General features: G+C 42.9%; 1 protein-coding gene across 2 annotated transcripts in view; it reads left to right on the top strand.

Moving 5' to 3' along the window:
* ZNF407 (zinc finger protein 407) overlaps positions 1–20176 on the top strand; it is a 413239-nt gene that overhangs the window by 20680 nt on the left and 372383 nt on the right. For both annotated transcript variants that reach the window (XM_066247609.1, XM_066247611.1), the window contains exons 2-3: positions 1907–6633; positions 12120–12234. In XM_066247609.1, coding sequence (XP_066103706.1) covers positions 1965–6633; positions 12120–12234 — 4784 coding nt within the window. In that variant the 5' untranslated portion in view covers positions 1907–1964. The remainder of the gene's footprint in view (positions 1–1906; positions 6634–12119; positions 12235–20176) is intronic.

The raw sequence follows: 20176 nt of genomic DNA, 5'->3' as shown, positions 1-20176 counted from the left end.
ACAAAGTGGACACTTGAGTAACCAGGACGGGAAACAATTGATTTCATCAGCATTTAAAAAGGACAGCAATAATAACATGAAAAGGGAGGAAATATTTTTAAAGCATGTAACTGAGAAAGGGTTTATATCCAGAATTCATAAGCAAGTCCTGCAGCTCAATAATTAACAAAGAAACGAATTAAAAATAGGCCAAGGCTAACAAGCATTTCCCAAGGCACAAAGTATTTGGCCCCATCACTGGTCATCAGGGAAATGCAGGAACGTGCCCCCCCCCCTGGAATGACTAAAAGACTGACCATTAAATGTGGGTGAGGAAGTGGCCACTCAGTTCTTGACATTGCTGGTGGCTGTGTAAAACAGGCCACTTTGAAATCAGTCAAGCAGTGCCTCGTAAAATTACCCCTACGCTCTACCCTGTGACCGGCGATACCTCCCCTAGGTATTTACACAAAAGAGATGAAAATACGTGTTCTCAAAACTCTTCTACAGGAATATTCATAGCAGCTTTACCATGAGAGAGCCCCCCTCCAATGCTTGGAGTGTCATATCTCATATGTGTTTTATATATATTATATATATTTATATATATGTTATATATATATTTATTTTTTACAGAGACAGAGAGGGATAGACAGGGACAGACAGACAGGAACGGAGAGATGAGAAGCATCAATCATTAGTTTTTCATTGCGCATTGTGACACTTTAGCTGTTCATTGATTGCTTTCTCATATATGCCTTGACTGTGGGCCTTCAGCAGACCGAGTAACCCCTTGCTCAAGCCAGCGACCTTGGGTCCAAGCTGGTGGGCTTTGCTCAAACCAGATGAGCCCGCGCTCAAGTTGGCGACCTCAGGGTCTCGAACCTGGGTTCTCGGCATCCCAGTCCGACGCTCTGTCCACTGCACCACCACCTGGTCAGGCTCATATGTGTTTTTTTGTTCCCCACTTTTAGCAGAGTCAAAACAATAGCATTCATTTGGTTTGCCATTGTTACGGAAAAATAAAACAGTAATCATTAGCTCTGAGCTCAGAGTAGGTGATCTTTAATGGTTTTGACCGTTGTTTTGGCAGGTGAGTGATGGCACAGTGTAGTGGATTCTGACTTTCACAGCCACTGCTCTGCTTGTGATGAGTTTTATTGCATCAGATCAAGTGGCATTTGGTTGAAAATCCTAATCATGGTGTAAAGTAAACGGAAAGTGATATGTTTTAATTGAATTAAATAACATAATGAAAAATGAAGTCAACATAATCTATTTTAAAGCATTAAATTCAATAGATTTCTCTCCCCCCAATTTACTATGCTAATTTTACTCTACTACTGACCTTTTCCCTTTGCCGTTAACTTCAGACAACACGAAATGACCGAAATAACCGTTAGATGAAGGAGTTGTGATGGACAGGGGAAGGGTTTTCAACCACACTTCTTTTCCTCGGGCGCTGGCCGACCGGAAGCAGAGGCAGCCTGGCTTCCTGGCTTGCCTGGGGGCGGCTCTGTCTTCATCCCCTTTACAGAGCTGGTGTTAGCGGAAACAGAACTTCAAAGGAGGGCTTCTCTGTTTAAGAGAAAAGCAGTAGTACATTGAAATGTACTGGTAAAGGGAGTTGAAGCTTGCGTGTTTTCTTTATTTTTTATTTTTTCAAGCTGATTGAGAGAATCCCGTTCTATAGAAGATGTCATAGTATTGCTTCCTGGGTCCCAACGTGGTGGTGTGTTCCCAAACCCAATTTCCTACTTTTCATAAAGGGTCATGTGATCAGTTTCATCTCAGCATATGGGACATCTCATCAGGGCTAATTGGATGACATTTTCATCCAGCCTGTCACTTAGGGCTGACTTTTGGATTCCTATATGCGCTTTTCTTTATGTTTAAGTGTTTAATGCTGTGTTTATTTTCATCACAGGTTATGCGTGCCAGGTGAACCCCCTTGCTAAGGAAGGAGCACCCCTAGCACTTTACTGATGATGGAGACTGAGAAGAAACCAGAGAATGATGAGGATGAGGATGTAGACACGGAGGCAGAGGCCTCGAGAAATACGCTGTCCTCTGGTGGGGCCCGTGGGCCCGTGCCTGATGTCACAGCACACTCCTCCAGGAACCCCACGAACAAAAGAAGGTTTTCAGAGTCGTCCAGCATTGTCGCGTTGGATGAGGACAGAAATATACGCGCTTCCAAACGAATGAGATTAGACGGGGTAGAGCCCGTCGGGTCCGAGGAACTGGGTGTGCGCCGGATGGAACCTTCCGAGAGCGCCACCCCAGAAGCGGGGGCCCTGTCCGCTGAGCCAGTGGCAGTGTCCCTCCGGCTCCGCAGTGCGCTCGGAGACACGTGTCTTCCGGCGGCCTCCTCTCCCCTCTGCAGTGTCCACACAACGGGTATCATTTCTCCAAAAACAGACACTGGCAAGTTGGCCCAGGAAATGGTTTTCCTGCACCCAGAGACGGAATCTGCGTTCTCCACAGAAGAGGCCGTCAGTGCTGGCCGTGCCACTGGAAGTGCAAGTTCGGTTTGCAAGTGCAACATGCAGGAGCATTTGTCTCCTTCCTGCACTGACCTGGAAAAGCATCCCGACTGCCACCGGCCTCGATCCAGGGAAGCTGCCTGCTACCCCTGCAGCCACAGGGCGGAGAGCCCCGCGGTGCTGCAGGGACACGCTGCACCTGCACACGGGTTGCCCAGGGTCTTCTCCTGCGACCTCTGTGGCTTTCAGTGTGTGGAGGAGAACCTTCTGAATGCCCATTGTCTCGGCAAAACACACCTCCGGCGTCAGAACCTTGCTGCGCGGGGAGGGCTCGTGCAGATCTTAACCAAACAGCCCTTTCCTAAGAAACCATGCACCGTTGGAACAAAAAATGCTCGCGCAAAACCAAGAGCTTCTAAACAAATGGCAAAGAATAGCGATTCAAAAGGATTAAGGAATGTTGGAAGCAAATTGAAAGGTTTCAGAGGAAGCGTTTCTAAACCGTGGGGAAGTAGCAGTGAGCTTCTCGTTGATATGATGCCGTCGAGGAATACTCTGCTGGAAAAGGGAGAGATTGTTGGAGAAGATGTCACGTCCCTTGGTACAGCTCAAAATCTGGAAAATCAGAGTAAAATGTTAGGCACTTTGATCACCTCACAGGGCCTTATAGATAAACTGGACTCTCCTGAAAGGACCCTGCAGACAGTGCCCGGTGCCAGCATCTCGCCGAGGCTGAGACCAGAGCGCAATGCTCTCACCCTGGCCAATAGCTTCCGACGGCGAAGCGGCACTTTTCCCTTGAAAGGCCAGGCCAAGAAGAGGTTCAGCCTTTTAGGAGTTAACAAAAGAGGCACTAGTGACACTCCAAGGGTCTGTATGAAACACTTCAGAGCACAGATGAAAACTGGTGATGCAGAGTCCATGTCTCAGCACGTGGAAGCAGGCGGCAATGCTCACAGTTCATGTGGGACTGCCTCAGAAGCCCGGGACCTGAAGTGGGACCAGAGAAACGCCCACCTTGGGTGCTCTGTGGACTCTTCGACAGCGAGGGCAGCTTCCGACTGTCAGACTCCGTGTGCTTGTGCAGACTGTGGTCAGGCAGCTACAAGCAGGACAGAGTTGGAAAGCCACGTGAAAACATGCCATGCAAGAGGGGTGACATTGTCCTGCCACGCAGGTGACTTTTCTAGTGTGTCAGGGAGGGACCTGGCCGGACACTTGCACAATAACCAGCATCAGCCAGCTGCCTCTGTCCTTCGCTGTCAGTGCTGCTCGTTTGTCCCCCTAACTGATGTCGCTCTCAGAGACCACATGAGGGAGAGACACGGCATGGGCTTTGTGTGCTCTCCCTGCCATCTGTTCTTCTCATCTGAGAGTGACCTAGAGGAACACAGGTCAGCAGAGAAGCACATGCACTCATTGCTTCAACCAAAGACTTCTCCATCGTCTCCCACTGGTCTGGCTTCACAGAGTTTACCTTTAACTGCTATAGAATCAGAAAACCTAAAAGAGCCTCTGAGCAAGTCTGGGAGAGCAGCTCAGGAAGAAGCTGCCTGGTCCCAGGCAAGCCACGGGCATGAAGTGAGGCATTCCAGCAAGCCTCAGTTTCAGTGTAAGAAGTGCTTTTATAAAACAAGGTCCTCCACTGTTCTTACAAGACACATCAAGCTCCGGCATGGCCAGGACTACCATTTTCTCTGCAAGGCATGTAATCTCTATTCACTGAGCAAAGAAGGAATGGAGAAACACATTAAGAGAAGCAAACATCTTGAAAATGCTAAGAAAAATAATATTGGCTTAAGCTTTGAAGAATGTATAGACAGGGTCTGTATCGGTGCAAATGACAAGAAGGAAGAGCTTCCCATTCCTGGAAACGAAAGGACAGAAGTCCATGCAGAAGGTGTGCAGTTGCAGGGCCGTTCCTCTCTGGAGAAGAGCATCCCAACTGCCAAGGAACAGTCACCATCGGGAGTGATTGCCAAGGATGATGAGTTGGCTTTGACTGCTGCTCCAAAGAGAGGGAGACCTAAAGGTAACATCTCACGGACATGCTCGCATTGTGGCCTTTTGGCCTCCAGTATTACAAACTTGACGGTTCACATTCGACGAAAACACAGTCACCAGTACAGTTACTTATGCAAAGTGTGTAAGTATTACACTGTAACTAAGGGAGATATGGAGCGTCACTGTGCCACCAAGAAACACAAAGGACGTGTAGAAATAGAAGCCAATGGAAAACAAAGTTCAGATATCATTATTGGCCCTGAACGGGGTACCCTCGAAGCCTGTGGCAGGAACAATAGTTCTGATGAACACAAGTCAGCTGAACCTGATCCCTCCATTTCAGAAAAGCCCGGACAAGAGCATGGGGACTCAGTTGAAGTTGAAGTCGGAAATATATTTCATTCTATAGATGGGGAAGCTGGCAGTCACCTTACTGACAACAAAGAACAAGTGTCTGTAGAACCAGAGGACCCAATGCCACAAGGGGAAGAAGCATGTTCCCAGAGAGATGCCTCGGGCACCGGTGATAACAAGTGTGCCCACTGCGAGTTTAGCACCCACTCGTCTGCTTCTCTGGAACTGCATGTAAAGCGGAAACACACGAGGGAGTTTGCGTTTTACTGCATGGCCTGTGATTACTATGCTGTGACCCATCGAGAGATGACCAGGCATGCAGCAACAGAAAAGCACAAGATGAAGAGGCAGTCTTACCTGAAGTCCTCCGAGGCTGAGGCGGGTCTTTCAGAAATGTCCAGAAGTGTCATTGTACCCCAGCAGCAGCAGCTACAGAACTCGGAAGAGTTTCCGATAATTTCAGACCAACCGCCTGAAATTCTTAAATCTAGGAATGCTGACTGTCCTGTTTTAGATGAGAATACTGATTTAGACGGGTCTAAAGTCCTCTGTGTTCCTGAGTCTGTCGAAGTTGAGACTGAAGAATCTAATCTCAGTGAGGACCCTTCCTTTTGTGAAACTTTCCAGCAGCCCCTCGCCAAGGACAGAGTTAGGAAACCTGAGGAAATCCTCATCTTTTCGACTTCCTCTAATTATAGCTCCCCAAGCAAATTTCAGAATGAAAATTCAGGAAGCTCGGCTCTGACTTATGAGACAGCCAAGAACAACCACCACAGGTTGAGTGACGTCAGTGAACCGCGTGCACAGTGTGAGAGCGAGGGAGGGAGCAGAGAAGACAGCCCAGGTGCAGTCCTCAGCAAACACAGATGCCCTGGAGTTCTGGATGGAACCCACTCAGCTGAAAGCACCATCCCTATTGTGATGACAGTGACGGGCAGACCGCTCAACCTGGAGAACCGTCGTCAAGACCAAGTTAGAAATGTGCAGAATTCAGTGGATTTGAAAGCTATGCAAGAAGATCCTGTCTTGGAAAATAAAGACATTCTGGTGAATTCCATTAATCGTGAAACTGAAATCGTTTTGCAAGAGGATGGTCCAGCTTCTGACAGCACAGTTGAAAGTAATGAGGCTTATGAGACGATCGTCAGCCTTGATGATAAAGGACAGGCCGTGTATAGCGTTGGCCCGTTTGACCCTTCCATCATCAGGATCAAGAACCCAGAAGATGGTGAACCGGCAGACTCACCCGAGGAGGGTACGCTGGCCACTGACGTGAGAGCCCGCGAGCTGCCTCTCAAGGACTGCGCCCAGGGTTTGAAAAAGAAGAAGGCTGAAGGCGGCTCCTTCAGCGAGTCCCCACGCATCCGCTGTGACGACTGTGGCTTCCTAGCGGACGGGCTGAGCGGGCTGAACGTCCACATCGCCATGAAGCACCCTAGCAAGGAGAAGCACTTCCACTGCCTGCTCTGCGGCAAGTCGTTCTACACGGAGAGCAACCTGCACCAGCATCTGGCCAGCGCCGGGCACGTGAGGAATGAGCAGGCCAGTGTGGAGGAGCTGCCGGAGGGTGGGGCCACCTTCAAGTGCGTCAAGTGCACGGAGCCCTTCGATTCGGAGCAGAGTTTGTTCCTGCACATTAAAGGGCAGCACGAGGAGCTGCTGCGAGAGGTGAACAAGTACATAGTGGAGGACACCGAGCAGATCAACCGCGAGCGGGAGGAGAACCAGGGCAGCGTCTGCAAGTACTGCGGGAAGATGTGTCGCAGCAGCAACTCCATGGCCTTCCTGGCCCACATCCGTACGCACACAGGTACGTGAGCCGCAGCCACCATCTCCCTGCCGTGCGCACAGGGTGGGACATTCCCACCCATCCGGTGTGCAGTCCCTACTGCGTGTGCACCCACACAGGTGTGTGAGCTGCCACTGTCTCTCTCCCTGCCGTGCGCACAGGAGTGGGACAGTCAGACATCCCTTCCCATCTGGTGCGCAGTCCCGAGTGCATCTGCTGCTGGCCTCTGCCTAGCTCCCCCGTGCTCTGCTGGGCGGGGCTCTGCACACCTGCCAGTCAGGGCTGACACCTAGTGTCCCTAAAGGCAGCCAGCCTCACTGATCCTAGAGGCAGGCTGTGTCACATGTTCCTTCCTTCTACTTTTCGTTGCACTTATTGGTGTGACACCAATTAACAAAATCGTACAGGTTTCAGGTGCACAACTCTGTAACACATCATCTGCACACTCTGCTGTGTGTTCTCACCCTGAGTAAGGTCTCTGTGTATCACCGTTTATCCCCCCAAATGCATCAGTCCTTTCAATTTTATCAAAAAGCCTAGTCCCTCTGATGCTTTGGTCACGTCCTGTCTCTTAGAGCTTCTCAGATGTTTTAAGTCCTGTGTGGTTTTCCAAGGCATCTTTTAAGTGATGCTTTGCATTTCAGAGGACATCTTAAGTGGCTTTTGAGGAATGAAACAATAAACGTTTTCCTACAATTTTAGGGATTTCAAAATATTCATTGCCAGATAGTTTATATCAAAAAGTCTTAACTCCAAGGCAACAAGATTCTGCTTTCAAGGATCAAAAATAGTTGACACTTTTCAAAGTCGGTGTGTTCTGGGGATTTGGTTTTCGTGGAGATGGGAACTGGCAGAATTCTGTGTTCTGTCCATACGGTGTTCCTTCTTAATGTTTAGTTTTAGGTAGAAGATTTTAAAAAAAACTTTTTTGCTGGAAGATGTATAAGTCACTGTTCTAAATTTATGTAACAATTCACTGCACTGTTTCTATAAACCTGCCATACATTCTTTATTTTAAATAGACAGCTTTTCTAAATCACTGTGCTCTGCTTAGACAAGTGCTGTCTCCATGGCTGAATTTATGAGTGGATTTGAATAATAAATTCACATTTTAATGAACATATTTTCATTAAAACTGTAAGGTTTATTTTACTGTACTTTAAAGTAATGGCTGATTATTAAAGCTATACTTTAAATTCATGCAATTTTTGAAACTTTTTGCATCATCACAAGGAGGAAGACAAAAGAACCCGAGACTTATAATAGTTTAGGGTGATTAAACATGGACACCAGTTTTTCATGGGAGAAAGTTTACAGGGAAACCTGCACGAGATTAATCTAGGTAAATAGCAACATGGCACCATTGATCCTGCCTCCTGCAGCAGCGCCGTGGTGGCTGTGGGCATTATCAGCACCTCTGCTGCTGCTGGGTTGCAGCTTGCTTTCTGAAATGATACGGTTTTAGAAGTCGGGCTTGTTCACAGGTGCAGAAACTGTGTACTTTGTTAACATGCCCTCGTAAGGCGGATAAACCTGAGTAAAACCAAGAGGAAGATGCTAATGGAGCTCTTTTTAGAATTCTTTATGCAACTGTCTGGTCAAGACATGTTGCTTATAATTGATGTGTCCATTACTTGAATTCTCTTGTAATTATAGTCAATAAGTCTTGTAAATGTGTTAAAGCTCACTAAAAGCATACAAATTCAAGAACAGAGTAAGGCTAATAATTTAAAATAATCAATGTAGGCATTTCAGCACTTAATTTCCCTTGTGTGTTGATAGCTGATCATTCTTAATCCATTAAGATTTATTTAGTCGTTTACAATGCAAAATAGGTTTGCACTGGTCACTTGTGCCATTTGAAAATGTCCACCAGGTTAAGTGCAGAATGTAGTCCATTAGTCTTCCATGACTATATGTATTAATTGCATTTAAAATCAAGTTAATGTGGATGTGAAAGTGAGGTAACTATCAATATGTGACAAAGTAACCCTACTTATATAAGTTACATCATTGATTGTAACATTTAGTAAAAGTTAGCACACTTTTTAACATTTTGTGTTGGGCTTCTCAGCAGGTCCATTTTTATTGTGTCTGAAGCCGCACAAAGGGCACCGGTCCTGAGGACACAAGGCCCGTCCCCCCTTTCAGTCTCACGAGCCATTGTTGGGGAAGTTGCTCTCCAGGTTTTCACCCCACGTTTTTTTTTCTTGGCACCCCTTAGAACAAATTGCTCTTCTGATATGTTGCTTATGTCCATGAAGTCGTAATGCAGAGACTGTTATTAATGGTTAACTGGAAAAGGGCTTACTCTTCCAATCCCTGTGTTCATACTTTGTGATTTACTATATGTTTTATGTAACCTTTTCTTTCCCATCCTTCCTGCGATGAAAGCAGCACTATAAGAAATAGATGAGTTTTGGTCATCAAGAGTTGTAGGAAAAAAGCACCCCTGAGGTTTCTGGAGTGTTTGCTTTTGAAGCCCCCGGGATGAGCAAGCATGAAGAGCAAGGCCCCCTCTCCCATGGCATCAGGAGCACACATACCCTGCCCCTTTTCTCCCCTGCATTGCTTGGGTAGTTAGAGCTCTGATTTCTTGTGACATGGAAGATGCCTCGACGCTGGAAGACTAGTGAAGCCCTTCATTTTGTGTTCAGGGTGCACTGGCTCCTGTGCTCTTTGACAGGGCCCACCTGGGGGAGAGAGGGACTGTGAGCCTCCCCCGAACAGGTCCTGAGTTAGGGTTGGTAGTGAGCATGGTTTCCACGAGCCCTGTCAGCTTGAGAAGGGCTGGTTCAGGAGAGTCTGTCTGAGGACCGCCAGCAGTCGAGGACGTGAGCTTCACTCTGTTCTCCAACCCCTCTCTGCGCCCTCCACAGCGTTGGTGCTTGGTGTCATCGCTGGACGAGAGAGTGGATGAGCAGACGAGTGACCGAATGAAGTGTCCAGTGCTCAGGGGCGTTGTGGAAGTCAGGCTAGGGTGCACAGGAATCAGAAGATGGGTTACCAGACCTAAAGTTCTATTATTATTTTCTTAATGTGGATGTCACACCCACGTTTGCATACGTACTGATGTTGAGGAATGCCTTGAGGGTCTGAGTGAAGGCTTAGTTTTTAACATTTTTAGCATTTTGTTGGTAATACTGTAAGATGCCAGAAAGCTAGAAGGCAGGCTTCTTGTTTTTCCTTTTCAAAAACACCTCCCAGGCCAGATGAAAAGAAAAAAACACTTGCTGAGGATAATGCTGTCCTGAGAAGAGAGCTAGCAAAAACAACAACGTGGAGAGTTGTTAATAGTCGCAACACACCCGAGAGACACATTTAGAAATACGTGGCTTTACAGAATTCACCTTCTGTTTTCTGTGCTTGCACAGGGAAACAGTATTGATTAGGAGAAAAGGGGCACCCACTTTTTTCTTATACAGAAAAGTGTTACCTGGGTGCCTGAGTATTTGAATTTTTATGACGCAGAAAGGAGATGCTCACGGTGTACTGGGGAGATAAGACATGACATGAGCAGGAGTCAGGGCCTTCGTGATTTCTGCCTGAAACCCAGCCACACAGTGACTCCGTCAGGTGTCCTCCACACACTGCACAGGTCACTGAGAACCAAAAGGGCTAGAGGGTCTCACCAGGCAGCCGTGCAGTCAACTGAAAACACCAAGGGTCTGCGTCTGGCCCGTGTGGCACGTGTGCACGTGTGGAATAACTCATCACAATGTCAGTGCAGGGTGAGCAAGACGAGAACTGAAACCCACAGACGTGTACTTTAAATCCTTTCACCAAATTGTAATACAAATGTTGAGAGAGCTTTATCTTCTTTGTGTGAAGCCCTGGTGTTATTGTGAATTAATAATCTAATTACCTTGTTACCTTGAATGCATTTTACTTCAGAGTGCAGGTGAATTGGTTCTCCTCAGTCGTGTCTTTTGTAAGTCCCTTTATAGAGTTCTCTGTTGCCATGAAGTGTTTCAGTGTAGTGATAGGCTTCGTTTTATCAGAATCATTTAAATAAACTGTAGTTTCTAATGTGATTGATAGAATGAGATTGCTGTAAGCTGCAGTCTCAACCTGCTTTTGACATTTAAACATAAAGCTGACTAGAGAGAACCATTCAGGTGCTAAATATATTTTACATCTACTTCTAACAGGAGAAATGGAGGTATTAAGAGATCTGGCTTCATTGTCATTGAGCTGTGGAATGTTCAACCTTGTCTGCCCGTGCTTAGTACTGTTGACTTTTTTATTTCTGGTAGAAAATTAAAATTAAATGCTTCACATTTTTTGTCAGCTTTTGGAAATTAAATTGAAATTTAAGACTGAAATTTTTTACTGAGTGCTTCAATTTCAACAAAGTATTCTTGGAGGATCCTTCGCCTCCAAGGGCACTGCACAAAGGTTCATTGATCAAATTTGATTTATTGCAATTTTTTTTGTTTGAACTCCTTTTGTATATTTATTCAAGTTCACATATTTCATATTCTGTCTAACCATGTTAGAAGAGGTATTTCACCAAATAGGGACTGAACATGTTATGAAAAATCTGGGAACATGTTGTGCTGACTTTAAACTGTGATTTTTGTTTATTTATTTGAAGGTTCAGTGGTTAGAAAATCAGAAAATAATGCATACATGTTGCACCTGAAGGACTGTAATTTCTCGTTAATGTGGGTACTGATTATCTACTAGTCACTATGCCTCAGGGACAGCCCAGTGCTGGCATGAAGTGTGTTGATTCCGAAATAATTTTGTTTTCTCATTGAGTATATATTCACTTTATTTCTTTATGAAATAAAAACATATTTATTGGTACTATGATTTAATGTGGAAATATTTGTTCTTAAAATTAATAATAACCAAACTGTCAGTTTTTCTGCTTTCTAGAATCAGTGCAGATTTGACTATAAAATGATCATAAAACAAGTAATTTATCTACTGTATACTCTTATATTGTGTGCTGCTAAGATAGTATTATAGACTCCCTGGGAATAAGTGTCAGAAAATCTAAAACACTATTATTAATGTGAATAAATTTAAAGCTGCAGAAATAGGAGGAAATGAGAGTTGGCCATCAAGAATTTTATTTGATGATCAATATACGTAAAGAATACCAGCTCCTTGGTATGTATTTATGGTATTTTTAAAAAAGAAATGTTTGATTTTAAAAGTGGAATCACTATAAAAGATACTTTTGTGAAATGTAAGAAAAATATTTAAAATTATTTAACTCATCTCATTTAGTTGGTATTGCTCACCTGTGTCACTTCTGACTTTAATCTTAGAAATGTTACTGAAAGTTAGGACCACTCACTGAAACATTAACGTCTCCTTGGTGGAATAATTATGGAATGCAGTTCTTTTCAAGTTAGAAAGGAATGCAATTATTTCATTTTGGGGACAGAAATTTGTAATTAGATAAAAAGTATGATTTAAGATCTAGCTTCTTTTTAAACTATCAGCACTGTATTATTAAAATTCAAACCATATTTTATGTTAAATTTACTTAGGATCAAAACCATTCAAGTGCAAGATATGCCATTTTGCAACAGCTCAGCTTGGTGATGCCAGGAACCATGTCAAAAGGCACCTTGGGATGAGGGAGTACAAGTGTCATGTGTGCGGGTGAGTAAACGGAGACCATCCCCGCTGAGCCGGGGAGCATGTGCAGGGTCCGTTGTTCTGAGTTCAGAACGGGTGGGCGTGTGCCGGGCTGAAGGTACCGTGCAAATCCCCCTTTCCATTGTCACGGTCAATTCCTTATACACAGTTATGACAGTCTTCTCCCACTTCTAGTCCTGTACTCAAGATGAGCAATTTTATGGGCTATGAGGTCAATTTGAACCTGTAATCTGTAAATTGACTAAATTATAGGATGTTCATTCACATTGCCAGAGAGAACTAGAAATTCCATTTAAAGACATTAAAAAAACACAATATAGCTTGGGAGTGTGTGTGTGTGTGTGTGTGTGTGTGCTTATTTTTTATTTTTGCTATGTTGCTTTAATTTTAATCACATTAATGGCTCTTTGGATTCATTGGACATTCTATAAGGAAAAAGCAGAAAAAGCTTTCATTTCAGACACCTGGTGACTGATTATTGCAGGGATGAAGTTTTAGAGAAACAGTGTATAATATGTGCTTTTGTGTAACTTTATTTCAAAACTTGTTTTTCTCTTTTAGTTACTGGCCCCTCTAAGGGGTCGTTCACAACCTTTGTCACTCAAAGGTGTTACGTTTACTAGGAAGTCCTGAAATGCATGAAAAGGTTTCAAAATGACATGACGTCTATGGTATATCATAGGACGTTCAGAGCTGGATCTTTCTACTGTACTTCTGATTGAAAATATATTTTAACATTATTATGCTAGAGAAATGAAGTAATAAATGCATCATATAAGAACAGTTTTTGTGAAACCTGTAATTCTTCTGGCTAATTCACAAAACTTTGAGTTAAATTATAGAATGTGCTTATGTTATATTAGGTTTCTTTTCTTATTGGAAGATTCCTTTGGTTGGCACTACTGTGTAAATATACATATCTTTTAAGTCAGCAACACCTTCTGGTTTCTATGGGACAGTACACTGCATCCCAGGATGCTGCTGCACGTTTTGACCCTCCCAATAGTTTTACAAATAACTTTGCCCGCTGTTTTATTACCCATGGTTTGTGATTTATTCATTGGCAGAACGGATGGTTCACTGACTTGCAGCTAAAGTAAATGAAGAGAGACCTTTGCCCTCAAGCCCCTGAAGATCAGTGGGAGATTGAGTTTGGTTGCCCCTGATTTTCGCTGCCAGGGTTGGGTGCCAAGTGGTTCATTTTCATTGCTCTCGGTATCGGAATTTAAAAAGATATCTCACTGATTGTTTTTACCGTATGAGTTATTGGAAAGAGGAAGGCCCAACCCCAATGACAGTTTGATGTTGGATGGCAGGGAACAGTTTCTTTCTTGTTTCTGCAGAAAAATAAACAATTTTTGCATACTCTGTTATTAGAAATCTAATTCCATTCATTTTTTTTTTTTTTTTTTTTCATTTTTCTGAAGCTGGAAACAGGGAGAGACAGTCAGACAGACTCCCGCATGCGCCCGACCGGGATCCACCCGGCACGCCCACCAGGGGCGGTGCTCTGCCCCCCAGTGGGCGATGCTCTGCCCATCCTGGGCGTCGCCATATTGCGACCAGAGCCACTCTAGCGCCTGAGGCAGAGGCCACAGAGCCATGTCCAGCGCCCGGGCCATCTTTGCTCCAATGGAGCCTTGGCTGCGGGAGGGGAAGAGAGAGACAGAGAGGAAAGCGCGGCGGAGGGGTGGAGAAGCAAATGGGCGCTTCTCCTGTGTGCCCTGGCCGGGAATCGAACCCGGGTCCTCCGCACGCTAGGCCGACGCTCTACCGCTGAGCCAACCGGCCAGGGCCTCCATTCATTTTTATTAGGGTTACTAAGACCCTGGAAAGGGAAGAAATGTTTTCAGAGAACAATTTCCAACATATGTAGCATCGAAAACAATACACGATTGATTTGCTTTGATAGTGTAATTTGAACGATGCACACTTTGCTTAGCTCAATACTTGACAACATATAACTGAAATATTGCACTAGTGCTTAATATCTTTGATTGCCAAGATAAAGAATTACAAATGCATATAGATATATTGGGTTTTATATTGCTGTCCCAGAGATCTACAGATATGTGTGTGTGCAGGAAAAGCAATCTAGATTCCAAAATTGTATCCCTTAGAATTATGGTACTCATTGAATTTTATTTGTCTATGAAATGATAGTTCTCTTAAATTTTAAAAATGAAATTTGATTTAAAAGTTACATAATAATTTTTACAGGGTAGGTATTTTCCCTGTGCAGCTAAACGTTCTGAAGAATTGTAGTAAACTGAAAAATGCCTATTAATCTATGTGGTTAGAATTGAACAATAGTGAGTAACATCCCCTTCAATGTTAAAAAAAAGCAAACTAGCTTGACCAGGCAGTGGCGCAGTGGATAGAGCGTCAGACTACGATGCCGAGGACCCAGGTTCAAGACCCCGGGGTTGCCAGCTTGAGCGCGGGCTCATCTGGTTTGAGCAAAAGCTCACCAGCTTGGACCCAAGGTCGCTGGCTCCAGCAAGGAGTTACTTGGTCTGCTGAAGGCCCGCGGTCAAGGCACATATGAGAAAGCAATCAATGAACAACTAAGGTGTCGCAACAAAAAACTGCTGATTGATGCTTCTCATCTCTCTCTGTTCCTGTCTGTCTGTCCCTGTCTACCCCTCTCTCTGACTCTCTCTCTGTCTCTGTGGGGGGGGGAGAAGGCAAGCTATCATAGGTTATTCATGTGTTTCAGAGGTATAGGCCCGGACGTAGTTTAAACATGGAAGAATGTAAGAATTGGCTCTCAGGTTAGTGGCAGCAGAGAACATTGGTATATTAACATCACTGACAACGTCAATTCATTATCATTAATGGCTAAATAATCTGAGAAATGCTCAGTGGACCTATTAGTTCCTGAACATAGACAGCTCATGCTGCATTTCTTCATTAGCTTTAATTGCTATAAATTTTACCTTTTAAAAAATCATGCTTTTAAAGGTGAAGGGATCTTTCAGGAACATTAACTCTATAATTTTGTCACAAACAGAAAGTTCGGCACCATGTTTCTTTTCTGCAAGGAGTTAGGATCTTAGTCTCTGTCTCTCAGAATTTTATCAACGACCTCGTCATTATTTGGGTTGTGAGAAATAAACTGGTTTTCAGATAGTTTTGATTGTATAATAACATATACAAATAGTGAGGCTGGCACGTAGGAAGAATGGAATGATTACAGTATTGTACCTTTTTTAGTAACCAATTGGTTTTCTTGAAAAACAAAAACAAAACGTATTATTTTATGGGGAAATTGATGGGAACCAGAAACAGTGCATTTTTTAAAAAACATTTAAAAAAGGTTTTTTTTTATTTGTTTATTTTTTTACAGAGACAGAGAGTGAGTCAGAGAGAGGGATAGACAGGGACAGACAGACAGGAACGGAGAGAGATGAGAAGCATCAATCATTAGTTTTTTGTTGCACATTGTGACACCTTAGTTGTTCATTGATTGCTTTCTCATATGTGCCTTGACCGCAGGCTTCAGCAGACCGAGTAACCCCTTGCTGGAGCCAGCAACCTTGGGTTCAAGCTGGTGGGCTTTTTGCTCTAACCAGATGACCCTGCGCTCAAGCTGGTGACCTCGGGGTCTTGAACCTGAGTCCTCTGCATCCCAGTCCGACACTCTATCCACTGCGCCACCACCTGGTCAGGCAAACAGTGCATTTTGTTGACTGGAGCTCAGTATTAAGGCTGCAGATCTTTCTCCTGTCTGTGTGTGTGTCTATTAGAAGACTGTAGGTGCTCATCAGATACTTAGCTTACATTTTTCTAAGGCTTAGTTTAAGGGTTGGGTATTAGCTACCCCCTTAACAAAAACTGCCTTTTAAACTTTCATTTCAGTTTTTTGAACCTACACTGATTTTCTTCTGAGTCTTTAAGCTGAATTTTAAGATAATTATTTTTTTTCCCTCCCATTAGCAGGTCTTAGCTACAGTCAGTGTATTGTGAATTTAAGTTAGTTTGACAAGAGAAGCTGAATGTCTTCGATGTCTAATTCCTACTAGGCAGTTGGCTTCAGAATTTGTGATTTAAGTTTTTTGTTTTTTTACTCATTGTTTACATGCTCATGACATGGTAAAAATTTCAAAAATGTCTTGCTCTGCACTTCCTGTTTTAGGAACATGTTACAGATGACTTCATTTACAAGCCTTTACTTTCACTTTGAGGAGGAACAGCTTTTGAATAGTACAGTTTCTTAATGCCTTTCTTACAGCTGAGTGTGGACTCCAGGACTTTTGTAGAGCTTAGGTGTTTTTATGTGTACTTGATGGATCGTTAACATGCAAATGTGCTGTGAGTCTGGCATAGGGCTTAGTGAGGGTGAAAATCGAAAGGGATGGGAAGCACTCCTGGGCAGAAGCTAATCATTTTGTTTGGGACATGTTTAAAAACAGGTTAAACCCATATTTTTACTAAATCCATGGTCTTTACCTTTGTTTTTTTTCAATATTCAAGAACTCAAAAATCTCAATGGCTCACAAAAGTCATTATGGACACCATGTTTTGTTAAATCCATTTAAATTTATTTAATACTGTCACACATTTATACACAAAGACATTGTGTGTAATGTAACAGTATCTGTAATACTCTACTAAATAGAATTTCTGCAGTGCTGTGGTCTCCTGTGCACCTTAGGTAACATTTATTTTGTTTGCTCTCTACTTTCATGAGATTGTGTATTTCATGTTTGTTATCCCCATTATACAGATGGTAACCTTGAGATCAAAGATACTTTTAGTGATGGGCTTCCAGTAATAGCAGACCCCTGTTCCCTTCCTCGTCACTGTCCCTTTGCTGTTTCTGTCTATGCTCTGTGGTGTCTGCTCCTCTGTGACTGTCTTTCGTCTGTGCTCCTGTTCTCTCCAGGGCATGTCACATGCGCATCGTCGCCCTGTCTGTCCCCTCCTACCCGGCTTCGCTTGCCCCTGCTTTTGCTCACATTTGCGGTTTTTTAAAGAAGGAAGGGCTTATCCAGTTTTTTCTTTAATATTCTGTTATCCAGGCTCTCTTATTTATCTCTCTCTGTTTCACTGTTTGCATATTAAATTCTTGTTTTAGATAATTTTATTATTTTTCCCAGTGGTTCCTTATGTGTTCATAATTTACTGCTCTTGAGTAGTTAAAAATTAAACATGTTGGTATAATAGAAGTGTCTAAAAAGTGAAGACTTTATTATCTTTTCATTAGGATAAGAGGGTTAAAATAGACTTACCTGAGTTGTTTTTGTTTTTCATTAAACAAACAAAAAAAAAGTGAAAAATAGTAAGTGGCCTGTGATTTCAGTAAACCTAGGAAATATACCAACTTTTTACACCATTATTCACAAAGACCCATGTGTGACTTAGGGATTATGTTATTTTCTGATTGATTTTTCTATGTCTAGTCTCAAATCTTGTGTATAGAGTTAAATAGTTGAGTAGCATTTACCTAATCAGGAGAGAATAAGGGCATTTTATACATCTGTCACCTCTGGATTCATGAAAAGATTCTAGGCATTTTCTAGGGTGTATTAATGTGCGTATGAACTGTTTATTCTTAGCTGGTTTAAGAAATCTTAAATAGAAAGTTACTAATGCCGTAAAACTCCTTTTTTTTTTTTTTTTGCATGTGTGGCATTACCTAGTTTTTGTGCATTAGAAGGGATCTCTATGTAGATGATTATAATGTCACTTTCTGACCTTTGCAGCTTGAATAATTGTAAATCATTGCTTCATAACGTGTCAGAGAATGTCTGTACTAGGCAATTAAATGGCAGAATATAATAGACCAAATTATTGCCTGTCATGTTTTCAACAACACAGTTAGTATTTGAGTTACACTTAATCATTACGTGCATTAGCAACTTCATTGGAATCCAGCTTCAGGCTGAGCATGAAATACATTACATTATTTAAACCTCTAATGGTACAAGTCATTTATTTGTGTTGAAGTGTACAACATGCAGAGTTTCATAAAGCAGGGAACACTTGAGAGCTTAATTTATCCAAATCAAAGTCTAAATGCAGATAAACACAAGTGGCAAAAATTAGTAATTTTTATAGGCTGGAAATATTTAAAAATACATGGTTGTGGGTAATTATAGGCAGCAGGAATAAATTAAAATCACTATTTTTAGTTTACTCTGAGAAGTAAAGCTGTGTATATACCTAAATCATTAAAAGCACCATGGAATTGCATTTTTAGCTGAACAATTAATTATACCCATCATATCTACAGATATATCCAAATAAAATAAGTATTTGGTTCAGCTGGTTGTTTTGGTTAAAGAGATATAGATAGAAAGAAAAACTTGGTTTTATATTGTGGCATGAATTATGCTTATAACAATATAAAGTGCAACATCTCTCATCTTTATTAAAAATCTAAATTAACATTAAAAGCGCTCTTATAATAAAGGGTGTATTACATATTTTATCTATATAATATTTTAATGTTCTTTGTTTAATGATATATTTTTGTATTTAGTTTGAATTTTTCAAAATGCTCTGTATTGATTATTATTGGCAATAATTTGGTCTATTATATTCTGCCATTTAATTGCCTAGTACAGACATTCTTTCTGTCAGTAAGGAGTACAAAGTTAACAAAACTAACAAATTGTTAGTTTATTTCTCTGCTGTTCAAGTCCTTGAAATAGTGTTTAAATGGTGAATGGACATTGTTTTTTATATTGTTTTACATACAAATGACTCTAATTTGAAAATATAAGAGATCTTTTAGTTATAATATTGAAATAAAGAACATTCTCAGCTGTGATCCTAGGGTGTTTTCTAGTGAGCTGTTTTGTAGACCCAGGAGAGCATAGGAAGAGGGGAGGCCAGGGGGGAAGAGGTAGAAGGAGGTTGTCCCAGCCTCTGCTGGTGGTGAGCGGAGACACCTTCCTTACCCCCCGCACCCGGCTCTCGGGCTGCGTGGCAGCGTGTCCTGGACTTCCTGCCATGGGAACGTGGGTGATAGACTTATCCCAAGGCATACCTGTGATCCGCCTGTCACAAAACAGAAATTGAATACACTTTGTCACTTCTTGCTGTTGCAGTTGAAAGCATTGGCCTATCTTTCTAAGATCATTCCAATGAAAAAGTCATATCTCAGTGATTTAAGTCATTTTTGCTTTATTCTTATTTTAAAATGGTTCTGTGGTGACTTTAAAATGACACTGCAGACTCTCAGGATGCGTGAGCCCTCCTGGTCACTACAGTAGAGTACAGGAGGATAGCCACTCCTGTAGCCTGCCCCTCTTCCTGTTTACTCATGTGCTTGTGACAGTCCTTTACTTTCTGGAGGGTGTAGCTCTCTATGTCCAGGCAAAATGCGAGGAGGTGTGGGAGATGTAGACAGGTGGGAAGCATGACCACGGACTCCACATGTTCTTGCATTTCCTGTTGGGCAGCTTCTCCAGAGACCTCTCTTGTGCAAGCCACCCAAGCAGGGAGTGCCCAGGTCCTGTGGTCATGTGCTCCATGTTGGAGACACGGACATAAAGGGATATAGATGCGCCTGAGGAATGGAAGCGAGGGGTGGTGGTCCAGAGAGGGGGCACTCATCTCTGCTCAAGAGCATTGAGAAGGGCATCCTTGAGAGGCTTTGTTTGAATTGGGTCTTTTAAAGGATGGGAGACATTCACGTGGCAGATTGGGGCATTTTTAACAGAGGGAACAAAAGAACAAAAGTAATAAAGGCTGGGATAGTGTGGCTTGTCAGGAACCCCGCATGAAATTCCTGGACTATAAGTGGCCAGATGGGGTGATCTGGGAGATTTAAAAAATATTAAATAAACACTTAGGAACATCATCATGTGCCTCAGGTCAGAAGGGTGGAGAGACCTCAGGCAGAGAAATGTCCGAGTCTTGTTGGCCAGTTCAGAAAGCCATCATCGGATGTGTGTAGCAGTTGCTATGAAAGTGACTGAGGGTAGGCTGATGG

Source organism: Saccopteryx bilineata, chromosome 11 (genome assembly GCF_036850765.1).
Source record: "Saccopteryx bilineata isolate mSacBil1 chromosome 11, mSacBil1_pri_phased_curated, whole genome shotgun sequence".
Classification (NCBI taxonomy): domain Eukaryota; kingdom Metazoa; phylum Chordata; class Mammalia; order Chiroptera; family Emballonuridae; genus Saccopteryx; species Saccopteryx bilineata.
This window is presented reverse-complemented; position numbering and strand designations above follow the sequence as displayed.